At 42.8% G+C, this 24,336-nt stretch overlaps 1 protein-coding gene across 1 annotated transcript; it reads right to left on the bottom strand.

Annotated features, from left to right (window-relative positions):
• Positions 1–11,572: 11,572 nt before the first annotated feature.
• Positions 11,573–13,012, bottom strand: LOC127211273 (arylacetamide deacetylase-like 4). The gene is made up of 2 exons (XM_051171096.1): positions 12,951–13,012; positions 11,573–12,460 (listed from the first exon to the last, which is right to left on the bottom strand). Exons 1-2 carry the CDS (start codon positions 13,010–13,012, stop codon positions 11,686–11,688), a joined length of 837 nt encoding a protein of 278 aa, XP_051027053.1. The 3' UTR covers positions 11,573–11,685.
• Positions 13,013–24,336: the final 11,324 nt, after the last annotated feature.

The following is a 24,336-nucleotide window of genomic DNA, read 5'->3' as shown; positions in this document are numbered from 1 at the left end:
CCTTTATCCTTCTCCCCACTCTTCCACAAGACTCCCTGCATTACACCTAATGTTTGGCTATGGATCTCAACATCAGTTTCTATCTGCTGCTGGGTGGAACCTTTCAGAAGACAGCTATGCTAGGCTCCCATCTGCAAGCATAGAAGAGTATCATAAATAGTCTGAGGGGTTGGCTCTCTCCCATGGGGTGGGTCTCAGATTGGGCCAGGCATTGGTTGAACACTCCCTCAATCCCTGCTTTATCTTTATCCCTGCACACCTAGTAGGCAGGGTAAATTTTGGTAGAAGTTTCTGTGGGTGGGTTGGTGTTCCCTTCTGTCCACGCAGAGTCTTGTCTGGTTAGAGGGTGTCCTCTTCAGTCTCCATGACCCTGATACTAGGAGTCTCACCTAAAGTGGCCCCCTGCCATATTCTCCCAGGAGCCTACCCTGTGGAAGGCTTGGTGGGTTTTGCCCCTTTGCAGGCTCTGTCCCAGGTGAAAGCAGCCTTGGCGGGCTTTGCCCCTTGAAAACACCAAGGATACTCCCTGAGATTAACCTTGAGATAGACTGGGTGGAGCCATCCTGGGACAGGAATTCAGAAAACTGACCCAGGAACTCCCTGGGATTATTGTGTTTCTGATTGAACCTCAATGGGTGGAGGGAGGAGACCATTGCTTGGCGAGAGGGACAGACCCAGGCAGAGGACGAGAAGAGGCAGCAGGTTCAGACCAAGTTCGAGTGCACATGGATCAGGAAAAGGATCAGCCTACTGGCCAGACCAGTGAACAACCCAGAGGCACCTAGGGACCCAACCTGTGGAACAGATACCAAAAGGTTCACCCTTGCTTCCCTTTAACCCTTTTCCCCTCTTGTGTAAGATAGTTGGGTTGTATAATAAAGTTTAATTGTTAAGAAACAGAGCCAAAAATATCAGTAAGAGGATCCAAGATGGCGGCAAGCAGTGTGGACTGTGTTTGGAGGCTCCAGTGAACAATTCAGGGAATTGCACAGATTTCTGAGCCAGGAACACCAAGGTCCCCACACCACGACAGCGGGAGTGCTCCACAGTTCGGAGGGACCAGGATGTGGAGGACCTGCATGCCCCTGCACACGGGAGGAGCACGGATTTTCTTGGATCGGAGCTGCAGCGGCAGTGGCAGCAGCAACAGCGCCGGCACCTGCGGCACCAGCATCAGCAGTGGCAGTGGCTGAGGTTTGCAGCTCTGAGCCTTCAGGTGGAGGTGATTAGTGTGGTGGCTGGTAGGAGTTGCTGCGGGAGAGGGGACTCTGGATGGATTTGGGTCACGTGGTGCGTTGTGACCCAAACTGCACTCGGAGGACAGTTCAGCCCCAGAGTACCGGGTTCAGTTCAGTGCTTAGTGCCGTGGAGATGCTGTCTCAGTGCAGCAAGCAATTCTGCCCTAGGCACTAGCTCAACTCAGCCACAGCTCCCCTGCTGTGACGCAGGCTGGGCGGGCACTCAATTCCACCATAGGCACCAGCTCAGCACAGCCGCAGTTCTCCTGCTGTGACACAGGCTGGGAGGAGCGCTCAATTCCACCCTAGGCACCAGCTCAGCGCAGCCGCAGTTCTCCTGCTGTGACGCAGGCTGGGCGGAGCACTCAGCTCCACCAGAGGCACTAGCTCACATCAATGAGCAGTTCTGCGCAAGACACTAGCACAGCTCAGCGGGCAGTTCTGGGGCGCTAACACAGGCTGAGGTCAGCACGCAGATTCAGCCCAGAGGCCCTAGCTGGACTTGCCAGGCAGATTGGGCCCAGAGACTCTAGTTGAGCTGTGCGCACAGGCTTGGTGGCTCCAAGACTCTGGCTGGACTATCCATGCAGTATAGGCCCGGAGTCCTGGGCTGAATTCAGCGTGCAGTGTGAGTCCAGAGTCCCTGGCTGAGCCCGGTGCACAATTCCACCCCCAGAGAATCAGATGGAGCTCGGCGTGCAGTTTGGGGCCTGAGACCCTAACTGTGCTTGGCAGACAGATTGGGCCCAGAGATTCTAGCGGAGCTTTTGGCACAATCCTGGCTCTAAGACTCTGGTTGGACAGGTGTGCAGTTTGAATCCAGAATTCCTGGCTGAGCTTGGCGGACAGTTCAGGCCCTGAGTCAATAACTGACCACAGCACACACTTTGGGTCAAAAGCCCCTAGCTGAGCTTGGGGCTCAGTCCCAGCCCCCCAAAGTTCTGGCTGGACCCTGTGTGCATTTTTACCCAAAATCACTAGCTGAGCTCGGCAGACAGTTCAGGCCCTGAGAATCTAGCTGCGCTCGGTGCGTGGTTTGGGCCCAGGGACCCTGGACTTGGCAGGGAACCCAGAAGGCTGTGGATACGGTGGCCTGACCCAACGCTCATTCAGAGACCCAGAACGATTGCAGGACCCACAGCACAGGGGAGCTGAGGATCACTGGCTGTGAGGGACCAAAACGACAGGGCTAACCTCCTGCCATCCTCACCAGTGAAGTATCAAAGCTTCCAGTCTACGGAAATCATGAGAAAATAAATGAATCTATCTTCAGACTCCCTCCATCCAACTCTGGAAGCTACCCAACAAAAACAAAGACACCAAGATGTCTAAAGGACAGAGTAAAAGCATACGCAAAAAAACCCAAAACGACATGGCGTCTCCAGTTTCCAGCTATCCCAAAGAAAACTACCCAGAGAGCTCAAATACAACAGAAATACAAGAAAATGACCTCAAATCTTTAGTAATGAGGATATTAATGGAGGAAACAAATAAAATTCGTAATCAAATGCAGGAGGACGCAGCCAAACAGGTGAGAGACATAAAAGAAGCACATAGAGTGAAACTGGAAAAAATTCAAAAAATGCAAACAACCAGATGAAAGAAATCAAAAAATCAGTTCAAGATCTGAAGACGAAAATGGATTCAATGATAAACACACAGACAGAAGAAAAACGAGAACGTGAGACCTCAGAGAAGAAGACGAGCAACACAGAGGTGAGCTTTTCTAACAGAATCCATGAGATGGAAGAACGAATCTCAGGTCTAGAAGATACAATCACAGATCTTGAAGCAACCATTAAGGAAAATGTGAAATCTGGAAAACTCCTGACACAAAACATCCAAGAAATTAAGGACACCATGAAAAGAAGAAATCTGAGGATAATAGGCATTGAAGAAAGAGAAGATATCAGTCTCCAAGGCCCAGAAACTATTCTCAATAAAATCATAGAAGAAAATTTCCCCAATCTAAAGAAAGAGATGCCTATAAACATACAAGAGGCCTACAGAACACTAAATAGAGTTGACCAGAAAAGAAAAACTGCCTGTCACATAATAGTCAAAACACAAAACATACAGAACAAAGAAAAATATTAAAAGTTGCAAGGGAAAAGGGCCAAATAACATTTAATGGCAAAGCTATCAGAACTACACCCGACTTCTCAGCAGAGACCATAAAAGCCAGAAGGGCCTGGACAGAGATCCTGCAAACCCTAAGAGACCACAGATGCCAGGCCAGACTACTTTACCCATCAAAACTATCAATAACCATTGATGGAGAAAACAAAATATTCCATGACTAAAACAAATTCAAACAGTACCTATCTACAAATCCAGCTTTACAGAAGGTACTAGAAGGCAAACTCCATCCCAAAGGGTCAAACTACAACCAAAACTACTCAGGAAATAGATAACTATCCCATGGCAAAAACACAACTACACAAACACTCGACTAGAACCAACATCAAAATTAAAACTTTTAACAGTCACTGGTCATTAGTATCTCTCAACATCAATGGTCTCAATTCTCCAATAAAAAGACACAGACTAACTGAATGGGTGAATAAACAAGATCCAACATTCTTCTGCATTCAAGAAACACGTCTCACCCGTAACGATAGGCATTACCTCAGGGTAAAAGGTTGGAAAAAATATTCCAAGCAAATGGTCACAAGAAGCAAGCAGGCGTAGCCATTTTATTATCGAACAAAATAGACTTTCAACCAAAATTAATCAAAAGAGATGAGGAAGGACACTTCATACTCATCAAAGGTAAAGTCAACCAAGATGACATCACAATTATGAACATCTATGCTCCCACTACAAGGGCACCCACATTTGTAAAAGATCTGCTGAAAAAGCTTAAACCACACATCGATCCCCACACAATAATAGTGGCGGACTTCAACACCCCACTCTCACTGAAGGATAAGTCATTGAAACAGAAACTAAACTGAGAAATAACATCATTAACCAATGCGATGGGTCAAATGGATCTAACAGATATCTATAGAACCTTTCACCCAAGCAAGAAAGAATATATCTTCTTCTCTGCACCCCATGGAACATTCTCCAAAATTGATCACATCGTAGGTCACAAAACAAGCCTCAACAGATACAAGAGGATTGAAATAATACCTTGTATCCTATCAGATCACCATGCTCTTAGGCTGCAATTCAACAACAACAGAAATAACAAAAAGCCTACACGTACGTGGAAACTAAACAACTCTCTGCTAAATGACACCTGGGTCAGAGAAGAAATAAAGAAAGAAATCAAGGAGTTTCTGAAATTCAAGGAAAATGAAGAAACAACATACCCAAATTTGTGGGATACATTGAAAGCAGTGCTAAGAGGAAAATTCATAGCACTAAGTGCCTTTAAAAAGAAATTGGAAACATCGCACACAAGCATCTTAACAACACAACTGGAAGCCCTAGGAAAAAAAGAAGCAGAAACACCCAAGAGGAGTAGACGCCTGGAAATAATCAAACTCAGGGCTGAAATTAACAAATTAGAAACTAAGAAAACAGTCCAAAGAATCCACAAAACCAAGAGCTGGTTCTTTGAGAAAATAAACAAGATAGGCAGAACGTTAGCCAAACTAACTAAAAGGCAGAGAGACAGTATTGAAATCAACAAAATCAGAAATGAAAAGAGAGACATAACAACAGACACTGAAGAAATACAAAGAATCATAAGATCCTACTTTGAAGGCATATACGCCACAAAATTTGAAAATCTAAGGGAAATGGACGATTTTCTTGATCAATTTCACTTGCCAAAGTTGAATGAAGAACAGATAAACAAGCTAAATAGTTCCATTTCCCCTACAGAAATAGAAGCAATCATCGATGGTCTCCCAACCAAAAAAAGCCCAGGGCCAGATGGTTTCACTGCAGAATTCTACCAGACCTTCAAGGGCAAGCTAATACCGATACTCTTCAAGCTACTCCAAAAGATAGAAATGGATGGAAAATTACCAAATTCCTCCTATGAGGCCATAGTCTCATTGATACCTAAACCTCACAAAGACTCAACAAAGAAAGAGAATTTCAGACCAATTTCTCTTATGAACATAGATGCAAAAATACTAAATAAAATACTTGCAAAATGAATACAGGAACACATCAAAGATATCATTCATCATGACCAAGTAGGCTTCATTCCAGGCATGCAGGGAGGGTTTAATATACGGAAATCCATCAATGTGATCCACCATATAAACAAACTGAAAATAAAAAACCACATGATCATCTCCTTGGATGCAGAGAAAGCATTTGATAAAATTCAACACCCATTCATGTTTAAAGTTTTAGAGAGGTCGGGGATACAAGGCACTTTCCTCAACATAATAAAGGCTATATGCAGCAAGCCAATAGCCAAAACCAAAGTAAATGGTGAGATACTCAAGGAAATTCCGCTAAAATCGGGAACAAGGCAAGGCTGCCCACTCTCTCCATATCTCTTCAATATAGTACTCGAAGTTCTAGCCAGAGCAATAAGACAACAAAAGGAGATCAAGGGTATCCAAATGGGAAAGAAGGAAGTCAAATTATCCCTATTTGCGAATGATATGATAGTGTACATAAGTGACCCTTAAAATTCCACCAGAGAACTCCTAAAGCTGATAAACACCTCAGCAAATTGGCTGGATACAAAATTAACTCAAAAAAATCTGTAGCCTTCCTATACACAATGACAAGCTTGCAGAGGAAGAAATTAGGAAAACCACACCCTTCACATTAGCCACAAGCAATATAAAATATCTAGAGTTACCCTAACTAAGCAAGGTGAAGGACTTGTTGGAAAAAAATTTCAAAACTCTGAGAAGAGTGATTGAAGATGACCTGAGAAGATGGCATGATCTTCCTTGCTCATGGATCGGGAGAATTAACATAGTAAAAATGGCCATCCTACCAAAAAGCAATCTACAGATTTCAATGCAATCCCTATCAAAATACCTACACAATTTTTAAAAGACATTGAAAGTTCAATTCTGAACTTCATATGGAAAAACAAAAAACCCAGAATAACTAAAACAATCTTGTACAATAAAAGGTGCTCCGGAGGAATCTCCATACCTGATCTCAAATTGTACTATAAAGCAATAGTAATTAAAACAGCATGGTACTGGCACAGCAACAGGCTGGTTGATCAGTGGAATCGAATAGAAGACCCAGATATGAATCCACACACATATGGTCACTTGATTTTTGACAAAGAAGCCAAATCCATTCAATGGAAAAAGGATAGCATCTTCAACAAATGGTGCTGGTCTAACTGGAGGTCTATGTGTAAAAAAATGAAACTGGACCCATATTTGTCACCTTGCACAAAACTCAAATCCAAGTGGATTAAAGACCTCAACATAAAACAAGAGACACTAAGCCACTTAGAGGAAAAAGTGGGAAAGAGCCTGGAACATATTGGCACAGGAGACAACTTCCTTAACAGAACACCAACGGCCCAGGCCTTAATGTCAACCATTAATAAATGGGACCCTCATGAGGCTGAGAAGCTTCTGTAAGGCAGAAGACACTGTCAAGAGAACAAAGCGACAGCCTACAGACTGGGAAAAAATCTTCACCAACCCTACATCTGACAAAGGTCTAATATCCAAAATATATAAAGAACTCAAGAAATTAAACACCACCAAACCGAATAACCCAATTGAGAAATGGGGCTTGGAACTAAACAGAGAATTCTCAACAGAGGAGTATCAAATGGCTGAGAAACACTTAAAGAAGTGCTCAACCTCCTTAGTCATCAGGGAAATGCAAATCAAAACAACTCTGAGATTCCATCTTACACCCATTAGAATGGCTAAGATCAAAAATTCAAGCGACACCACATGCTGGCGAGGATGTGGGAAGAGAGGAACACTCCTTCATTGCTGGTGGGAATGCAAACTAGTACAGCCACTTTGGAAATCTATCTGGTGCTATCTCAGAAAACTGGGAATAGGGCTTCCTCAAGACCCAGCTATTCCACTCCTTGGAATATACCCAGAAGATGCTCCAGCACACAACAAGAAAATTTGCTCAACCATGTTCATAGCAGCCTTATTCATAATAGCCAGAACATGGAAACAGCCTAAGTGTCCCTCAGTAGAAGAGTGGATAAAGAAACTGTGGTACATATACACTATGGAATACTACTCAGCTATTAAAAACAAGGAATTCCCGAAATTTGTGGATAAAGGGATTGAGCTAGAAATGATCATAATGAGTGAGTTAACCCAGAAGCAGAAAGACTCAAATGGTATATACTCACTTATATCTGCATACTAGCCCAAGGGGCATGTCCCACGAAAGCCTTCACTTACCAGGAAACTGGGACAGAGGGGAGGGCATCCTATTGGGACTCTAAATGAGAGATGCATGGGAGAATAGCAAAATAAAAGGATCCAGAGGGTCCTAGAAATCTACAAGTAGAACAATATGATAGGCAGATTTGGGCCCAGGGGTCCCGCTCAAACTAAGACACCAACCAAGGACAATACAGGAGGTAAACTTTAAACCCCTTCCCAGATCTAGCCAATGGTCAGAATATTCTCCACAGTTGAGTGGAGAGTGGGATATGACTTTCCACTTACTCTGGTGCCTCACATTTGACCATGTCCCCTGGAGGGGGAGACCTGGTGGCACTCAGAGGAAGGACAGCAGGTTGCCGAGAAGAGACTTGATACCCTATGAGAATATACAGGGGGAGGTAATCCCCCTCAGGAACAGTCATAGGGGAGGGGAATAATGAGAAAATGGGGAGGGGAGGAATGGGAGGATACAAGGGATGGGATAAACATTGAGATGTAACAAGAATACAAAAAAAAAAAGAGGAAAAAAAGACAAAAAGTAAAAAAAAAAAAATATTTGGAAAAATAATCATCAAAGAAACTACAAAGGTTGATACTACAGAGTGTGTTAGTTGCATGACTCCTATCATCCAAGGATAGAGAAATTCATGCCTCTAACTGGAGAGGTACAGCTTCTTTCCATCTAACATACATAACTATTCTAATTTCAAAAGAATCATTTACACTCATTAATTTCCACAAGAATGGGGGATAAAATATCTCAAGGGGGGAATTTGTTAGCAAGAGGATTGTCGTAGACAAATAACAAGGTGTGTATGTTGGGTGTTAACTTTATATTAACTCAGCTTTGAGAGTCTCGCAGTTGTTCTTTCTTGGCTACAAGTAAAGTTCCTCAGGAAGGAGAAAGCCTTTTTGAGTACTTGTGGAGCTCTAAAGGGCAGAGGGCAACCACAGGATCCATTTAGATGTCAAGAACCACCAACGCAAAACACACTAGAAGATATAACAAAGGTCGTTCTCTGTCACCTTGGCACAGGCTGAAATAATTCAGGAAGAGGGACTCTCAACTGAGAAAACACCTCCCTCAGATTGTCCTATGGGCGAGTTTGTGTTACATTCTCTTAATTGAGAATTGATGTGGGAGAGCATAGCTTAACCATATGTGGTGCCAGCTCTTGGCTGGTGGTCATGGGTGCTGAGAGAAAGCAAGTTGAGCAAGCCGTGGGGAGCAATCCAATACATAGCATTCTTACATGGCCTCTGCTTCAGTTCTTTACTCCACGTTCTTGACGTGAGCTCCTGCACAGTGACTGAGTATGACGTGAGTGCTGAAATAAACTGAAATAAACCTGTTTCCCCATACATTATTTTTGGTTATGATGTTTTAGTCACAGCAATAGAAACTCTAAGACAAAGGCAGTGGAGAGTGACTCAGTGATGAAGGAAAGTGAATGCAAATAGACAGCATCATGGTAAAGAAGTAAGTCTGACCCAGAGGAGGAGTGCATGTTTTCTGTCATATGTGGATGCAAAATAAAGAAAAGAGACTATAAGAGAAATAAGAAGGAACTGTTGGATGAGGAGGGAGCAGAATGGGAGAAGGCTATGAAAATTATTAAAGAACAATGCATATGAGTACGGCCATGTCAACAATAAACTCCTTTTATTTATACAATCAATAATAATTACAATGAATTTTTTTCTGAGTCAGGGTTTCTCTATGTAGCCTTGGCTGTCCTGGACTCACATTGAAGACCAGGCTGGCCTCGAACTCACAGCAATCCACTGCCTCTGCCTCCCAAGTGCTGGGGTTACAGGCATGCATAAAACGTTGTTTTTTAAATGATGTTTTACAATACTTGGCCAGGTCAGCCATGGCTCATCACTTGCTGCTTGCAGTTTTGTAGACACAATCTTTGAGTAAATGTTACAGGTGATCAGTGGAAGTTTGTCCCCAGAGTTGGCCATGGATTAATTGCAGTGGCTAATGAGAAGCATACTTGGGTGAAAGTTTGCCAGGAGACAAGATTGTGAAACTGTGAGCGGTGAACCCCCTTGGGAGACCAACTTCCTTGTAGCTCTCTTGTGCTTTCTAGAAACAGACAGCCATGGGTTTGATTCAGAGTATCTTTGCAAGGACAGCAGATGGTGCCACTTATACAAGGGGTGCAAGGGACATCCTCCCCAGGGAGATGAGGTGTTCAAAGGGCCGCTGTTGAGGCCAGCCTAAGGTAAAACACTAGTTACCAGAACCAGATAATATCATCTAGGTCAGAGAATAATGGAAGCAAGGCACTACTTTCCCCTTATAGTGTCTCTTCAGCAACCACTACAGGGAAATCTTGATACTAGGACACCTTGCCATGGAGAAGTAAAAGGATCAATTATGTCTCCATGTACAAGACGACTGAGTTGGGTGTGATGGTGCATTCCTTTAATTCCAGCACTCAAAGAGGCAGAGGCATCTGGATCTCCGTGAGTTCCAGACCACCTATGGGGCCAGGTGCAAAGCTTCTGGGTTTTGGCAGAGACTGAAAGCCTTGGCATGTATGAGGATTATTTCCCCTTTGTTTTGTTTTATTTTTTAATTTATTTGGTTTTTTTTTTTTGGCCTTGCCATATAAGCTAATATAAACTTGTAATTTATAAAGAAGAAACTTTTATGTATACCTTTGTGTTTTAGAGCCTAGCAAGCCCAAAATTCAAGACACAAGTCTCTGAGGAGGCACATGTAGTTATACAGTCAACAGCCTGAACTATAGTACCAACCTCGGAATCTAGTAGAGTCCAAGTTTCCCATCATGAAGTAGCTATTCAAGAAGAGGGAAGGACAATGGTGTATGGCCTTGACCACTCTTCCCCAGCTCATCCCTGCAGCCTCCTTTGGGAGATCTTTACAATCCAGAGATGATCTTGAAGAGTATACTGATGGTCAGAACCTCAGTGTGGCATCGGATTTTCCACTTCGTGTGGAGCAGATAATAGTCAGAATGAGATTCTACAGGTTCATGGAGGAGGTTCAGTTGGCTGGCTAGATGGTAAAAAAAACTTAAAGTCAACAAGAATAATGTAATCTGAGGTTTAGACAACCATCTCAAAATGAAGTGAACTGTGATGAAAATGATATTCCATTGACTGTTCATCTACTATAGAAAACGTCAGGATGTTAATGACGCCAAGACATGTGATGTCTGCTTTAAAAAAATGCTACAGACAGGAGTGAAGCCAACTCAAGAGAGATCCTACATGTACTGTAAACAACAGAGATCAGAGATTTATTCTGCTGTCAGGAAATATCCTAATAAAAAGTAACAAAGTAAATTTGGGTTACAGGTCATTACTGTGGGAAGTCAAGCACACCGAGAAGATGGTCATATCACACCCACAGTCAAGAGCAGAGAGAAATAAATAAATATATATATTTATTTGTTTACTTGTGTTCTGCTCAATTTCAAGACTCTCTACCAAGGGAATGGTGATGCCTACAGTAGGCAGACAGCTTGAGATGTATAGCCCAGTCTCCTTGGATCACAGTTGTATCAGCTTCTGTGTGAAAACCCCAAGAAAACACTTTCCTGGACACTTGCTTTCAAAGACAGAGAACCCATTTCTTTGAATGAATTAGGATTCCCACAAGATGATCCCTCTAATAGGTGAAGCATTTCCTGCAGGATGTCCTTTCTACTGTGCCAGTGTAGCACGTTCTGTGTTCCAGTTGATCTCAGATACTCACAAGAGAGCCTTGACTTGAGACTGTGCCTCCTGGTAGATGAGCGTCTGCTCTTGAAGTTCCAACTAAGTCAAGGCAAGGCTCGCCACTCCTCACAAATGACACTTTTCTTCCATTACTCCCTTCTTTCTCATTCCCTGACTTCCTTTCCTACAAATGCCTATGAAAATTTCCCATGATTTATCCTAAGGATACTTGGGTCTATCACATTTTTTTTTCTTGTTTTACGTTATGGGTTTTGTTTTTGTTTCTTTGTTTGTTTTGTTTTTTGCTTTTTTCATTCTTCTTGTTTTCAATCTGGTTTTTTTTATTGTTTCTTTAGAGTTATTTGTTTTCAGTACTAGAGTTTTAATTGTTTATTCTATGCAGTTATTTAACTACTGGCTTCACCCTTAAGATTTCATATGCCCTTTATATAACTGACCGTAGAACTCATAAGATTATGTGAACAAGGAAAAGAAAAAATGCCCTTATCAAATAAAAGTATGCACCCATGAAAGCCATCTTCCAGATGGCACCAGGTCACAGGGACCCCTTGGTCCTCCAAGCGTTTCTTGTAGAGCAAGGTGTCATCGCGGAGAACATCGTGCTCACAGCTCACCATGAATGCTTCAGGAAGCTGAGCAATGATCTTGTCATCTGCCAGGAGAGGTGAAGTTTCTGAACTGAAAAGAAGTCTGGTTTCCAAATAGGCAGACTCATTAAAACGTCCAGGAAATTCGGGTTGTGGGCCTGGGCTCTTGAATCTTTGGGGGATATTGTCAGAGCTGACCCATTTCTTATACTTCTCCCAGTTGTCGGGGGGTATAAAAGTACCTTTTCCCATGGCGTCAATCCAGGACACGTTGATGGCCAGATACTTACATACACAAGTCATCAAAAATTTCCGAGATAGAAATGGGGCATTTTGATTCTGCCGGTAAGATGGTAACTGAAAATTGATCCCCTGGATGATTGGGTTAATCAGAACCTGAGCCCGAAATTTGGGAAGGTCTTGTCTGTCCAATAACACCTGGGCGATAATGGCTGCAGCCCCACCTCCTATGCTTTCTCCACTAACTACCACCCGGGTTGGATCCACCCCATAGGTTTTCAGGTCTTTCAAGAAATGGATGGTGGCATTCAGGCAATCCTGGAAAGCAGCAGGGTGATGGTGGTCAGGAAGCTTGCGGTATCTAAGGAGAAAAAAAAAACATAGTATGCTAGCACCCACTAACCTCATTGGAGGTTATTCAAATAGTGATCTCTATGCTGAGAGAAGACAGAACCTGGCTAAACCCTAAGAGCTGTTGAGACATCAAGTCTTCGTCTTTTCATTGGGAGACAGCTGGATCATAACCTGTAAGCCACTCGAACACATGCCATTTTTTATGTATATTCATTCTATCAGGTCTGTTGCTCTAGAGAACCTGGACTTAGTAATTTTCTCCAGTCACTGTATCTGCACTGTCTACCCATCCTGGAGGATGCTAAAGCAGAGGCAGCCTAACCGGGCGGTGTTGGCTTTCTCTCTACTTTCTTTTTAAAGCTTACTGTGCTCCATTTACTCATGTTCTCTTAGAACAAGAAACATGATTGTAGTGAGCAGCCCCCTCTGCCCCCATCCACTCAAAAATCCCCTTTTGTTTACAGAGACTTAGAGTTGGGTTTTAAGTCACTCTCCACCTTGCTTCCTGTGCATCTGGCATTTGGGTAGGTAAGTCTTCTGACAGTGCACCGAGACCCATCATAACATCATCAGAACATAACCTTGATCTTGGCCTGAGCCATCTTTCACTGCTCTATCTTGCTCCACAGGCCAACGCCAGCCTGCTTAGAGGAAGGTTACTCTGTGTGCTGGTTTGAAAGAATACCGTTCCCCATAGGCTCAGGTGTTTGAACATCTGGTTTCCAGTTGGTGGCACTGTCTAACAAGGTTGTAGAACCTTTCGGAGGTGGAGCCTTGTAGGAGGAGGAAGTATGGTGCAAGTGGGCTTTAGGTATCTCTAACCTTGCCGACTTCCTGTCCACTTTCTGCTTTGTGCTTGTGGTCAAGGAGGTGAGCTCCCATCTACTCCAACTGCCCCGCCTACCGCTAGCTGCTATGCTTCCTAGCCACAATGGACTCTTTTCCTCCTGGAAATGCAGACTGAAATTAAATCTCTCTTCCTTAAGTTATATCTGGTTGTGATGTGTTATTACAGCAAGAGATTCATCACTTTTTTCTAACTTCAATTTATTGTGTGTCTTGGTATTCACAGACTATACCCTACTGATTTTTACTCATTTTGAACTATAATAGAGAAGTTTGAATCAAGTTGCTGAGAAGTTTTATTTAATTTTTCACTGCCTCGATTCCGTCACATCATGATGTACCTTTTTGTTTCGTGTACTGAATGGCCATGGACTGGTCCAGAGTAGAGTAGGGCCATGTCATCTTGCGTTCACTCTACCTCGACTCACCCAGGTGCCTGGTGAAGCTGACATCCATTACCAGCTACTTACCCCACTGACAACAGCACTGAATCTGTCTCCCGGGCCAAAAAGCTGCATATGTTGTGGAAACAATCTGTAAGACAAGAACAGGTTTAATGCAGCCCATGAGGAGGATCTAGAACTTTCTGCCACAGCCTTAGGACAGAAGCTTCTGCTATAAGTGAGAAGGTGACATCCTTCCTGTGTTCTGATTCTTGCCACTTCTTATACTTCAGGCACCTCTGGATGGATCTGCCGGGAAAAGGCAGGCATCACTCTCAATCTTAGTGTCAAGGATTGAGAGGACTTTTTGGCTCATCTGTGGGGAAACTGAGGACTCAGAAGCCTGGAGAATCTGAAATGGATAGAGTCAAGACTGTGGAGTTTGGAGTGACATGCTGAGACTATTAATAATTGTATAATTTCATTATACACAATAATAAAATACACAAAGGCTGAATGGGACATTTCATTTTAAGAGGGGGGCACATCTGAAGTTCCAGAAGGTGGAGCCTCTAAGATTACTGGGCTGCACATACAGGTACAGTGTGAGGCACAGAACCTGAAAAATGAATCTTCTAGGTAGCTGTGTCCAACCCTGGCTGCTGCCATACAGAGGCACTGGGTAGTCTGTGCACATGTTCTGCTCAGGATGCCCAAACCCACTGGACCAGCAACCCTGAAGTGGGAACGCAGGAACCAGGATTTCGTAAATGTTGCAAGTAGCGGGCAATTGATAAGTGGAAACAAGGATATGTTTTCGCGAAGATATGATATGGCAAGAAATGAAAACACATGCTGAGGCCAAAGCACTGAAGGGTCTCAGCTGAAGCCGGAAGATAGCTCCTTTATTAAAGGATCTGAACAATCATGCTTTAACCTTGCTGTATATTAGCATCTTTCAGGCTTTCTTAAGCACAGACATCTGGGACGTCTGAGACAGGGACTGAATTGGCTTGTAGGAGAGGACTAGGTATGGGTGTGACAACTAATTGAAAGCCAATATGGAGTCCCTCTTAGTCACAACCTTGGCCCTTCCACCTTTCCTCCACTCTGTCCCACTCACATCCTTCCTCCTCTTAATAGCCTCATGTTGCTCCAGTTTCAGAGTTGTGTACCTGCCACTCACTCTGCCTGGAGTGAATAGAACAGGTGGTTCATCTCTGTGGACACTGAAGCGAAAGGACACCAGGACATCAGCAACTCATATAAGTAACATCTCCATGGATGTTTTTACACCATTGAAGAGCTTGTCAGTCTAGGTGGGGGGTGGGCTCCCAAGAACTTGTAGAATTGAAAAATGCTCCTGGACAGTGGTGGGACCCATACCTGGCTTCTAATCATAGTTAATTTGTGGACACCATAGAATCACCTTCAGTTGTAGAATAGCCATGGATATTTCTGCCACCTTATCTCTGTTCTTCCCTGCATCTAAGTTTACTGCTAATTCAACCACTTGTTCCCTTGAAGATTTATCCTTTCACTCAACCATGAATAGATAATTATATCTACGTGTTTACACAGTCAGTCAAAAGTGTAAACAGTAAGGAAACCCAGATTCTATGGGCCTTCTCTCCCTCTTAGTGTTCCCATTCTTACTTGGGGAAGACAGAAAACAAGGAAATATGGGCCTTGGGGAACCAAAGCAAGCTCAATCGGTGTCAAATTCCATAAAGATATTTAAAAAAAAAAAAAGACATCATGGCTGGAGTTGGAGTGGAGACCACTCTAGAAAGGCCATTTGTGAAAAGGTCCAAGATCAAGGGGGCATTCAAATATTCCAAGTCAATTACGGGGGACACAGGCAAGGAGCATGCACAGAATACCAAGAGTGATGAGCTCAGCATGTCTGCTGTGCATGACAGTCTGTGCTGCAGCATAGCAAGGGAAGGAGGGGACAAAAACGTGACTGCATGGGAGAGAATATCAAAAAACCAAAGAAGAGACTAGACTTCAGAAATGTTCTCTAAGGAATGTTTTAAGACCATGGTGGTTCAGAAAAAGAATAGCTCAAAACCTGAGAAGTGGAGAAGACGGCTACCATCACGATTCCCAACTGAAGGGGCTAGGTGGGTATAGATTGGCTGCCCTGTGGTAGTCCAGCAGAGCTGAGGAATATGTGTAAGTTTTGGATCTCAGGTGAGCCAGTGGCTTTATGAATGAATGGAAGGCAGGAATCACACCAAGTACTTGACTGCTTGTGACACTGTGTCCCCTCCTAGACTAAGACTTATTATAGAAACATTTCCATGAAAACTGCCACCTTAGTGACTGATAAGACCCTCAGACTCAATCTGGCTCCCATTCTTTGGCTCCCTCCCAAGAATTCCCCCATGGGAATGTAGACATATCTAGTCTTGAGAGCTCTCTCTCCTTTCCAATGCCTCAGAGACATTTCTTACCCAGGCTACCGAACACACCACCTCCTCCATGGTAGAAGACGATGCCTCTCCGGAGGCCAGAGCAGGGTGCCTTGGGCTGGAACAGTCTCACAGGGATTGTTCCAAAATGCAAGTTCTTCACCAGCACACCAGGATTATTCTTTGATGACAGTAGATCTTGTACAAAGCGTACAAAGCGGGGCATGGTAGAGATTTTCATCTTCTCCAGTAAATTCCCCTGGGGAGAGATAGAAGGAAAGACCAGTTGGCTGCCTTCTCTGTCCATCCATTCCTCTTTACTGCTATTGCCCAATCTACTGTGTGGCTCAACTTAGGACCTTACCAAAGCTCCTTGTGTGTGTAATTGTTTCCTGTAAGCAAGTCATTGCTCCATTGTGAGGCTCTAGAAAATGAGGGACTCGGACTAGGAGAGAAAAGCTATTACACCTTGCCATTAGGATTTCCCAGTAGCCTTTGCAAGACATCAGTGGTCCCATAGTTTTGGTTTATGCTACCTCTTAGCTCATTTCTTCCATCTGACACCTCCTTTCCTAGGTATATAGGTGCCTTTTTCATATTGCTTTACCCATTCTGAGTACATCCTGAGGCTGGGTGGTGGTGGTGCTCATCTTTAACCCCAAAACTTGGGAGATGGAGGCAGGCAGGTTTCTGTGAGTTTAATGTCAGCCTGGTCTACATAGTGTTTTCCAGGACAGCCAGAGCTACATAATAAGAGCCTGTCTTGAAGAAATAAGAACAAAAACAAGTACAAAGACACAAACAAAAATTTGAGGAAAGCCACTATTTCCAGCCCCATGGTCATGTTATGACTCTCGTGATACATGTCACACACAGTTCACTGTAAAGTTGAGTGCTGTCCAAAGCCTACCACAGATGAACTTTCTCTGTACAACCTTTGCAGCTATGAGGTCCAAATTATGTACCCTAAACTAGGTGACTCAGTAACAACTTTTCCCATAATTCCCTCACCCACAAAGCAGGATGAATTTCCATGTACGTCAGGACTTTCTGGGAACCATAAAGTGGAAAGGTTATGAATATTGCTAAACAATGAAGTTTGCCTATGGTGACATTTTCCCATGATACCCTGGGTATCAGCCATGTTCTTGTCAGAAAGTCTGTGGTGCTCTTTCAGTGTGAGGGACACTAAGCCTGAAGGCAAGGGCACTTTAGGTGCTTAGCAACTTCTCTGGTGACTAACTATCCTAGACACTGCCAAAACAACCTTTGGCAAAAGGGGCATAAACCACTTTTGTTGATAATCATTGGTCTGCACCTTGATATTTCTGACCCTCCCATATATCCTGCAGCCCAATGACGATTCTGCCTTCTAATCTGGCATAGAAGAACTATCCAGCCTAATCATGATGGGGCATGGTCTGTGATCAGGCTGCCTATCTACACCACACAAGGTAATAACTCCAGAGAAGTGACTAAATCTCCCAGAAGTGAACAATAAGGTTGAACCAGATTTAGAAAAACCCAAAGAGGTAAAAACATGCAAAACTTTCCACCAAGAGATCTGTGGTGCTCTTGTGCCTTCATATTGGGTTACCTATAAAAATCTGATGTTTCAAGGGAATGGGTCATACCCCACCCTAAATATGACACTTTGCATAGGGAGTACTGAGAGATATTATATTAAAAGTCTTTCCTTTCCCATTATTTGCTGAGAAGTGAAAGTAAATAAATTTCCTTTGAGAAATATGTCTCAAAAAGAAAAAAGAAGAACAGAGAAAATAAATCTAAACCCCTAAAACTGAGTAAAAAAAGCCCAACCCTTATTGCCCATAATTCCCCCATAAACTTACTTTTTTATGGTTGGTTGCCTATAAAAGTCTTAACACATTTATTGACATATGATTCTTTGTCAAAATAGATGATAAATCCTCACGTCTAATCACTTTTTGTAGTTTGTACACAGTAGATAGCCAAATAAGGTGATTAACATAAAATACCATCAATCTCCAGTTAATCTCTCTTTTAATTTCCAAAGGCCCAGAATAGACACCAAGAAGTAAAGTACAATACCTTTTGCTTTTTTCAAAATATTGAAATAATGACACAAATGTTATGGGAGTAATCAAGCATTTTCTGATTGGACCTAAAACCTTCTCCATGAAATAGACCCCTACATGGCACTGTTAATAAGGCCGAGAACATATGATTAGATAAGTCATAGGCTCCATGAGGGGAACCTAAGACTGTTTTTGCTAGATGGACATAATGTTAAAATGACTCCTGATGACTGTTGCTATACCCACAGATCAGTGTATTCAGCCCTCACCAGAGGGCTTCCCCTTCAAGTAGATGACAATCGGCCAGAGATCCTCAACTGGTCAATGTGCAGAGTTAAGAGACATTATTGTGTGTTCACCCCTAAATGGGACACCTGTATCATCTCCCTTTTCCAATGCCCAGAGGTCTTCACCAAAGAGAGGACAGAGAGATTATAAGAGCTAAAGGAAGTGAAAATTTTCAAGAAAACAATGGTCTGTGAACATACCAAGACACATACAATAGCACATATGAACTTTCAACAATGTGACATCATGTCCAATTCTTCCTCAGGCTCAAGACAAACTAAAATCTCAGCATGAAAAGAATAAAAGTGGGCAAAGGAATCCCAGTACCAAATGAGGGTCTATGGATATGTGATCATGTCTGTGTGATGGAAAGCCAGTTTCTTAAATGATATGTCTCCTCATGGGTGGACAACACTCCAGAGCAGTCCAACTCCCAAGAACACAGAAACTTGACTTAATAAAACAAAAATAAAGACAAGAGAAATAAACGTTTGATGAGTAAGGAGGTAAAAGGAGAGAGAGAGGCTGAAAAATAGCAGGAGTGAGAAGAGAGGTGAATGTTATCTAAATACATTATGTAAAGTTTCTCAAAGAAATTAAAAATATATTTAAAAAATTGAGTGGAAACAACCCTGACAAAGAAGATTTTAAGGATCCTATGCTGTATTTTGAGACCACTGGTTCCAAACACTCAAGATATATCAATAACCACAGAGCCCAGGACATCACAGCATGTCAGACCCTCTCACACATAACCAAAAATCTCTATTTGTACTAACAGAACAATAGGTCATGTTTTACCCAACTGGTTATGGACTGATCATTTTATGATAACCTACCAACATAGGACCACCACACATGATTCCTCCCCCAATGAGTCCTTCTCCCCAGAAACCTTCTCCATGAATTCCTTCCCTATTAACTTGTTCCATGCTAGTGCATGAACTAAGAGAACACTTGGAGATCATTTAATGGACATAATACAGGGGAGGCACCATATTTAAGAAGTTCTTATTGCAGTGTCTGTCACCATCGCTGGCTGCTGTATATTATCAGGAGCTCTTAAATTAAATGAATCATTGTCTAATTCTCTCCCAGGGCTGGGATCCCATGTACCTCTGACAGGACTCAGTCATTAAACACAAAACTTACCAATGTTACGAAGAGATTGAAAAAGTAGTGTACAATGTGAAACCTCACTCGGTGGTGCATGGCAGGAGGGACACGGACAATGAAGACCTCTTCTATGAGAAGCCATGCATTGACCCCCAGGACCAGGAGGGATGCAATGGTGAAGAGCACTATCACCAAGAACATGGTGGCCCTGTCCCTTCAGAATGAGCTGAGGAAGACCTGCCGCCTGGAAAGAGCTTGCAGAATTCTCTCCTTCTCAGGTCCAGGTTCTTTATAACGGACAGAGTGACTCAGGGCCTGCCCCTTCCACTACAGGTGGATACGGCACTTTGGAAACATCTTTCTGTGACGCTCGAGGGATTACATCAGATCTCCACCTGAAGAAGTTCCTGCCCAGTAGCAGAGGATTTCTGCCGCCTTGTCCTCAGGGAAGGTTGGGCTTTATCATACCACCTGGAGGCCCATCAGAAGGTTAGAAGAGTGACACCGTGAGGAACCAGTTGCTGGAATATTATGTCAAAGTGTGGGCTGCATCCATGGGAGACTTGAGAAACTTGCAGAAGTCATGTCAAGTGCTCTCTGGCTCTTCTCTCAAGAGCAAACGAGAGATGGCCTTGTGTACCAAACAACAATTGAGGGAAAACACAGAGGAGTATATGGGAAAGTTACCCATATCTCGTCCTTTCTTCATGCTTGCCTGATGAGCTTGATATCAGAAATTAGCTTCACAATTACTCTTTGTCTTAGCTGCCTCTTAATTTTCTGCATCTCACACACTGATATCTATAGTATATCTGATGTCACTGGGGATTAGCTAATTTAGAGACAGGGGAAAAAACCTTATCTATGAGCACATTTTCCCTGCATAAACCAAGACATGTAGGATAAACACCATCTCTTTTTGTTGGATTCTCAGTGCCAATATAAACAAGTATGGTGATTCTCCCAAATATCAGAGACTAGAGAGTGTTCTCCAGTCTCTAAAAATAACACGTATGAGATGGAATCATAAGCAAGATGCAATAGGTAGTCTATGGCCTTTGCTATGAGTAATAACACATGCAACTGAGACTCTCTGTCTCTGTCTCTGTCTCTCTCTCTGTCTCTGTCTCTCTCTCTCTCTCTCTCTCTCTCTCTCTGTGTGTGTGTGTGTGTGTGTGTGTGTGTGTGTGTGTGTGTGTGTGTGTGAATTTAGTGGTCTCTCTGATCAACAAATTATAGGGAGATAACTTGTTAAAGAGTATGAATGTAAGCTGGGCATGGTGGCGCACACCTTTAATCCCAGCACTCAGGAGGCAGAGGCAGCTGGATTGCTGTGAGTTTGAGGCCAGCCTGGTCTACAAAGCCAAGGTAACACAGAGAAACCTTATCTCAAAAAACGAAAAAAAAAATTATGAATGTACATTGTTAAGGTTAGAAAAGGCATTCCCAGGAACCACAAGGTAGTTGGATGAAAATTTTAATGCTGAGAATGAGTTACCTCCCTAAAATTTGTCAATGTGCAAGACAAGTAAATCTATACTACTACTACTAATATTAATACTAATAATACTAATACTAATAATAATAATAATAATACTACAGCAACAATAACTATTGCCAGCAATGTTGATTGCATATCAGACCTAGGAATTAAGATTCTATTGCCAAAGACACTTCACTTTGGTTACAGGTCCTAGAACTAGCTGGTGTTAAACTAGATTTTCTTTACCTGCTAGCTGCCTTTGTAGTACCAGAAGACATTTTGTAGACAACTGGGGGAGAACTGCCAATGGATAGTCCTACTCCAATACATATTTTACATGCTACATTACCAATGTACCAGGCAGGATGTGCCTGCTGGTCCAACAGTAGTGCAACAACTGTGGGTACAACACTGATTTATGACTAGATTTTTTTTACATGCACATACACACACGTGTGCACTACTATCTGTGGAGGTTGTAAACCCCTGTGGAGAAGTAATTAACATTGCATCATGAAATGAGTGTGGTGTGGTTCTTAAATTGCTTTCTTAAAATGTATGTATAAATCGACAGTAGAGAATTGCTGCTGTCAGTTTCAGTCATGGAGGGAAACTTGATTGTTTCACATAACTGATTGCTACTATAAAGACATAGAGATGGTTCCTGTGGATAATTAACTGTTGGCATGGAATTTTGGGCCAATGCTCAGCCACACAATTAAATAAGATGTAATCAGATATTCATGATATTTCCTCCAAGGCTTAAGAAACATCACAGAAAGGAGAGATAGAGGAAGGAGTGGAGTGTTGTCTGGTCATTTACCCTGAATTGGAACGTTCCCTTTAAGGAGAAAGGAGAGAAGCTTGTACAACATCCTGGACTAAGAAAGTCAACATATTCACAAGGTTCTTCTCCAAAGCCATATAAGCAGGAGCAATGGGTAGAAGAGAAGGTGTGTCAGCTTACTAAGATGCCCGGGACATGTCTTTAATGAATTATACCTAGGCAGGGGTGAGATTTCCAGTGTGGCAGCTGCTGTTGGTTCAACCACACTTCTGATAGTGACACCAATAAAGTAGTTCATTAAAGTAAACTTGAGTGAAATGGCTTCTTTGGCCTACCATTGTGCTTTCCTAGGGTGAATAGATATTTGTTCATTTTCTCCAGGAAAAGTCACACAACATGGTTGCTCTTATTGTATGCCAAGGAAGGAAAAAACACATTTAGAGACATAGGAAAGAAAGAATATGAAGATGGAAGTTAGCTTAGTTTATATACTCAGCAAGTTGACGTGATAAAATACTGGCCAAATGAAGGTGTGAAGGAAAAGTCTTGCTGGCCTTACACATCCCCGCCAAAGTGTATCACTAAGAGAAGCCAGGGCAGGAACCTGGAGACAGGAACAGAAACAGAGGCCATGGTGGAATCCTATTTACTGACTTTATTATACAACCTAGGATCACTTGCCCAGAGATGGCACCCTCTAGAGTGGGCTGAGCCCTCCCACATCAACCATCAATCAAAAAAAAATGCTCCACAGACACACTCACAAGGCCACCGTAATGGACGCAACTCCCCAATTGAGAATCACTTTTCTTGGTGAAAACTAGGTTGTGTCAACACTGAAGTGGGAGAAGTAACAGTGCTACAAGACAAAGTAACCATGTTTATGCAGACCCAGAAGAGGCCAAGAACATAACTCAACTCTAGAGCCTTCAGAGACAGCCTGGTGTCACTGGAACCTGCATTTCAGCATTTCAGATGCTGGCCTAGACCGGTCAAAGAAAGTAATTCTGTCACTCCATCAATCCACTGTATTATGGTTTGTCATGCCTTTCTAGTGTTGGGATCTTTTCTTTGTATATCAGTTTAATGCATTCTGATAAGCAATGATTTTTATTAACCCATGGCAAAGGAAGCTCTGGTGCTGCCAACAACCACATGCATGACCTAGAAAACTGATCCTCCCCCAGCTGAACCTTAAGTAAACAGCTGCAGCTGTGCTGGCTTATACTTGCTCTCACTGGGTGAGATGCTGTGTCAGAGGCACCTGGCTAGCTCGTGTCTGGGCTCATGACAAGTAGAATCTACAAGATACTCAAACCTGAAAACCACCATATTACAAATATAATGATGTGACCAGTACACTTAAAGTTGCACTCAATAGCAGCCCGCATTTACTAATGTTGACATGCTAGAATTTCCCATTTTATGCGAACAAGAGAATCTCAAGGCTCATGGACACAGGAAACTGAATTCACCTCGTTACAAGATCATTGATCCCAGAGACTGTGAACTGTAAAAAACAAACAAACAAACAAACAAATAAAAAACCCAAAAAACAAACAAACAAAAAAAAGGTGTCTTTGATCTCATTGTGATCACTGAGATTGTGAACTGTAAAATTCTGTCTTTGAACTCACTGATCCCTGAGATTGAACTGTAAATCGTTGCTTCTTGTGGTTGAGGTCTAACACACTTTTAACCCAAGAACCTCCTGTTTATTGTAAACAAGTGGTTAAGGTGTGGTTCAGCCAGCCTTCCACACACCTCTAATCCAAAAGCTATCTGTACACAGGATTTATTAAAGTTAACCCTATGCCAATAAGGGAAGCAAGAAACCAGCTAACATGGATTAAAGAGTAGGAGGGACTTTGAGGAGACGGATATTTAAAACACCCTTTTAGCTCATGAGCTTTACTGTTAGGATTTCAGCTTTTATCTCCTTAGCTCTGAGTTCTCTAGCTCATGAGCTTCTAAGCTCCTTGGCTTTTGGACTTTTTGGGCTGTGGGCTAGCTTCTGGGCTTTCAGATGAACTAGTAAACCCTTTGGGCCTTTTCCACTGGGACATGAGCTGCGTAGGAAGGTTAGCTGGGTGCTTTCTCTTCCTCTCTGAGCCAGCAGGTTTTCTACTGCAACATCTGGCTCTTGAGTCTTTATTGGTAAATTAGAACAATCTGAGATTTTCAATTAAAACAACACACTTTCAGATATACAACCTGCAATCACATCCTCCCCCACCTTTGAGCCCCCCCCCACCCGTATAACTATACTCAGCAAGACATCACAAAACATATAGTTCATGAATAAGGGCAGACGTGATGCCTAAACACCGAATGAAACTCTGCTTTGGGTATAACTCTTTATAAAATAAGACAGGTGAGACCATGGAGAAGGTGACAGAGACTCCTTGAATTTGCTCCTCCAGACAATATCTTGGAGCTATAGGGGCCATATGATGCACTTCACCATTCAAGTCAAGATGGTTACATGGTTCCATTCAATATA

This window comes from Acomys russatus, chromosome 29 (genome assembly GCF_903995435.1).
Source record: "Acomys russatus chromosome 29, mAcoRus1.1, whole genome shotgun sequence".
Lineage (NCBI taxonomy): Eukaryota > Metazoa > Chordata > Mammalia > Rodentia > Muridae > Acomys > Acomys russatus.
This window is presented reverse-complemented; position numbering and strand designations above follow the sequence as displayed.

What these genes read in the sequence shown, in the direction of transcription:
- LOC127211273 (XM_051171096.1), bottom strand. Translation starts at nt 13,012, where the DNA reads ATGGGTCTCGGTGCACTGTCAGAAGACTTACCTACCCAAATGCCAGAT. An exon ending in CCAGATGCACAGGAAGCAAG is followed by an intron (nt 12,461 to 12,950) that starts GTGGAGAGTGAC and finishes TTTTCTCCTTAG; the next exon opens with ATACCGCAAGCTTCCTGACC.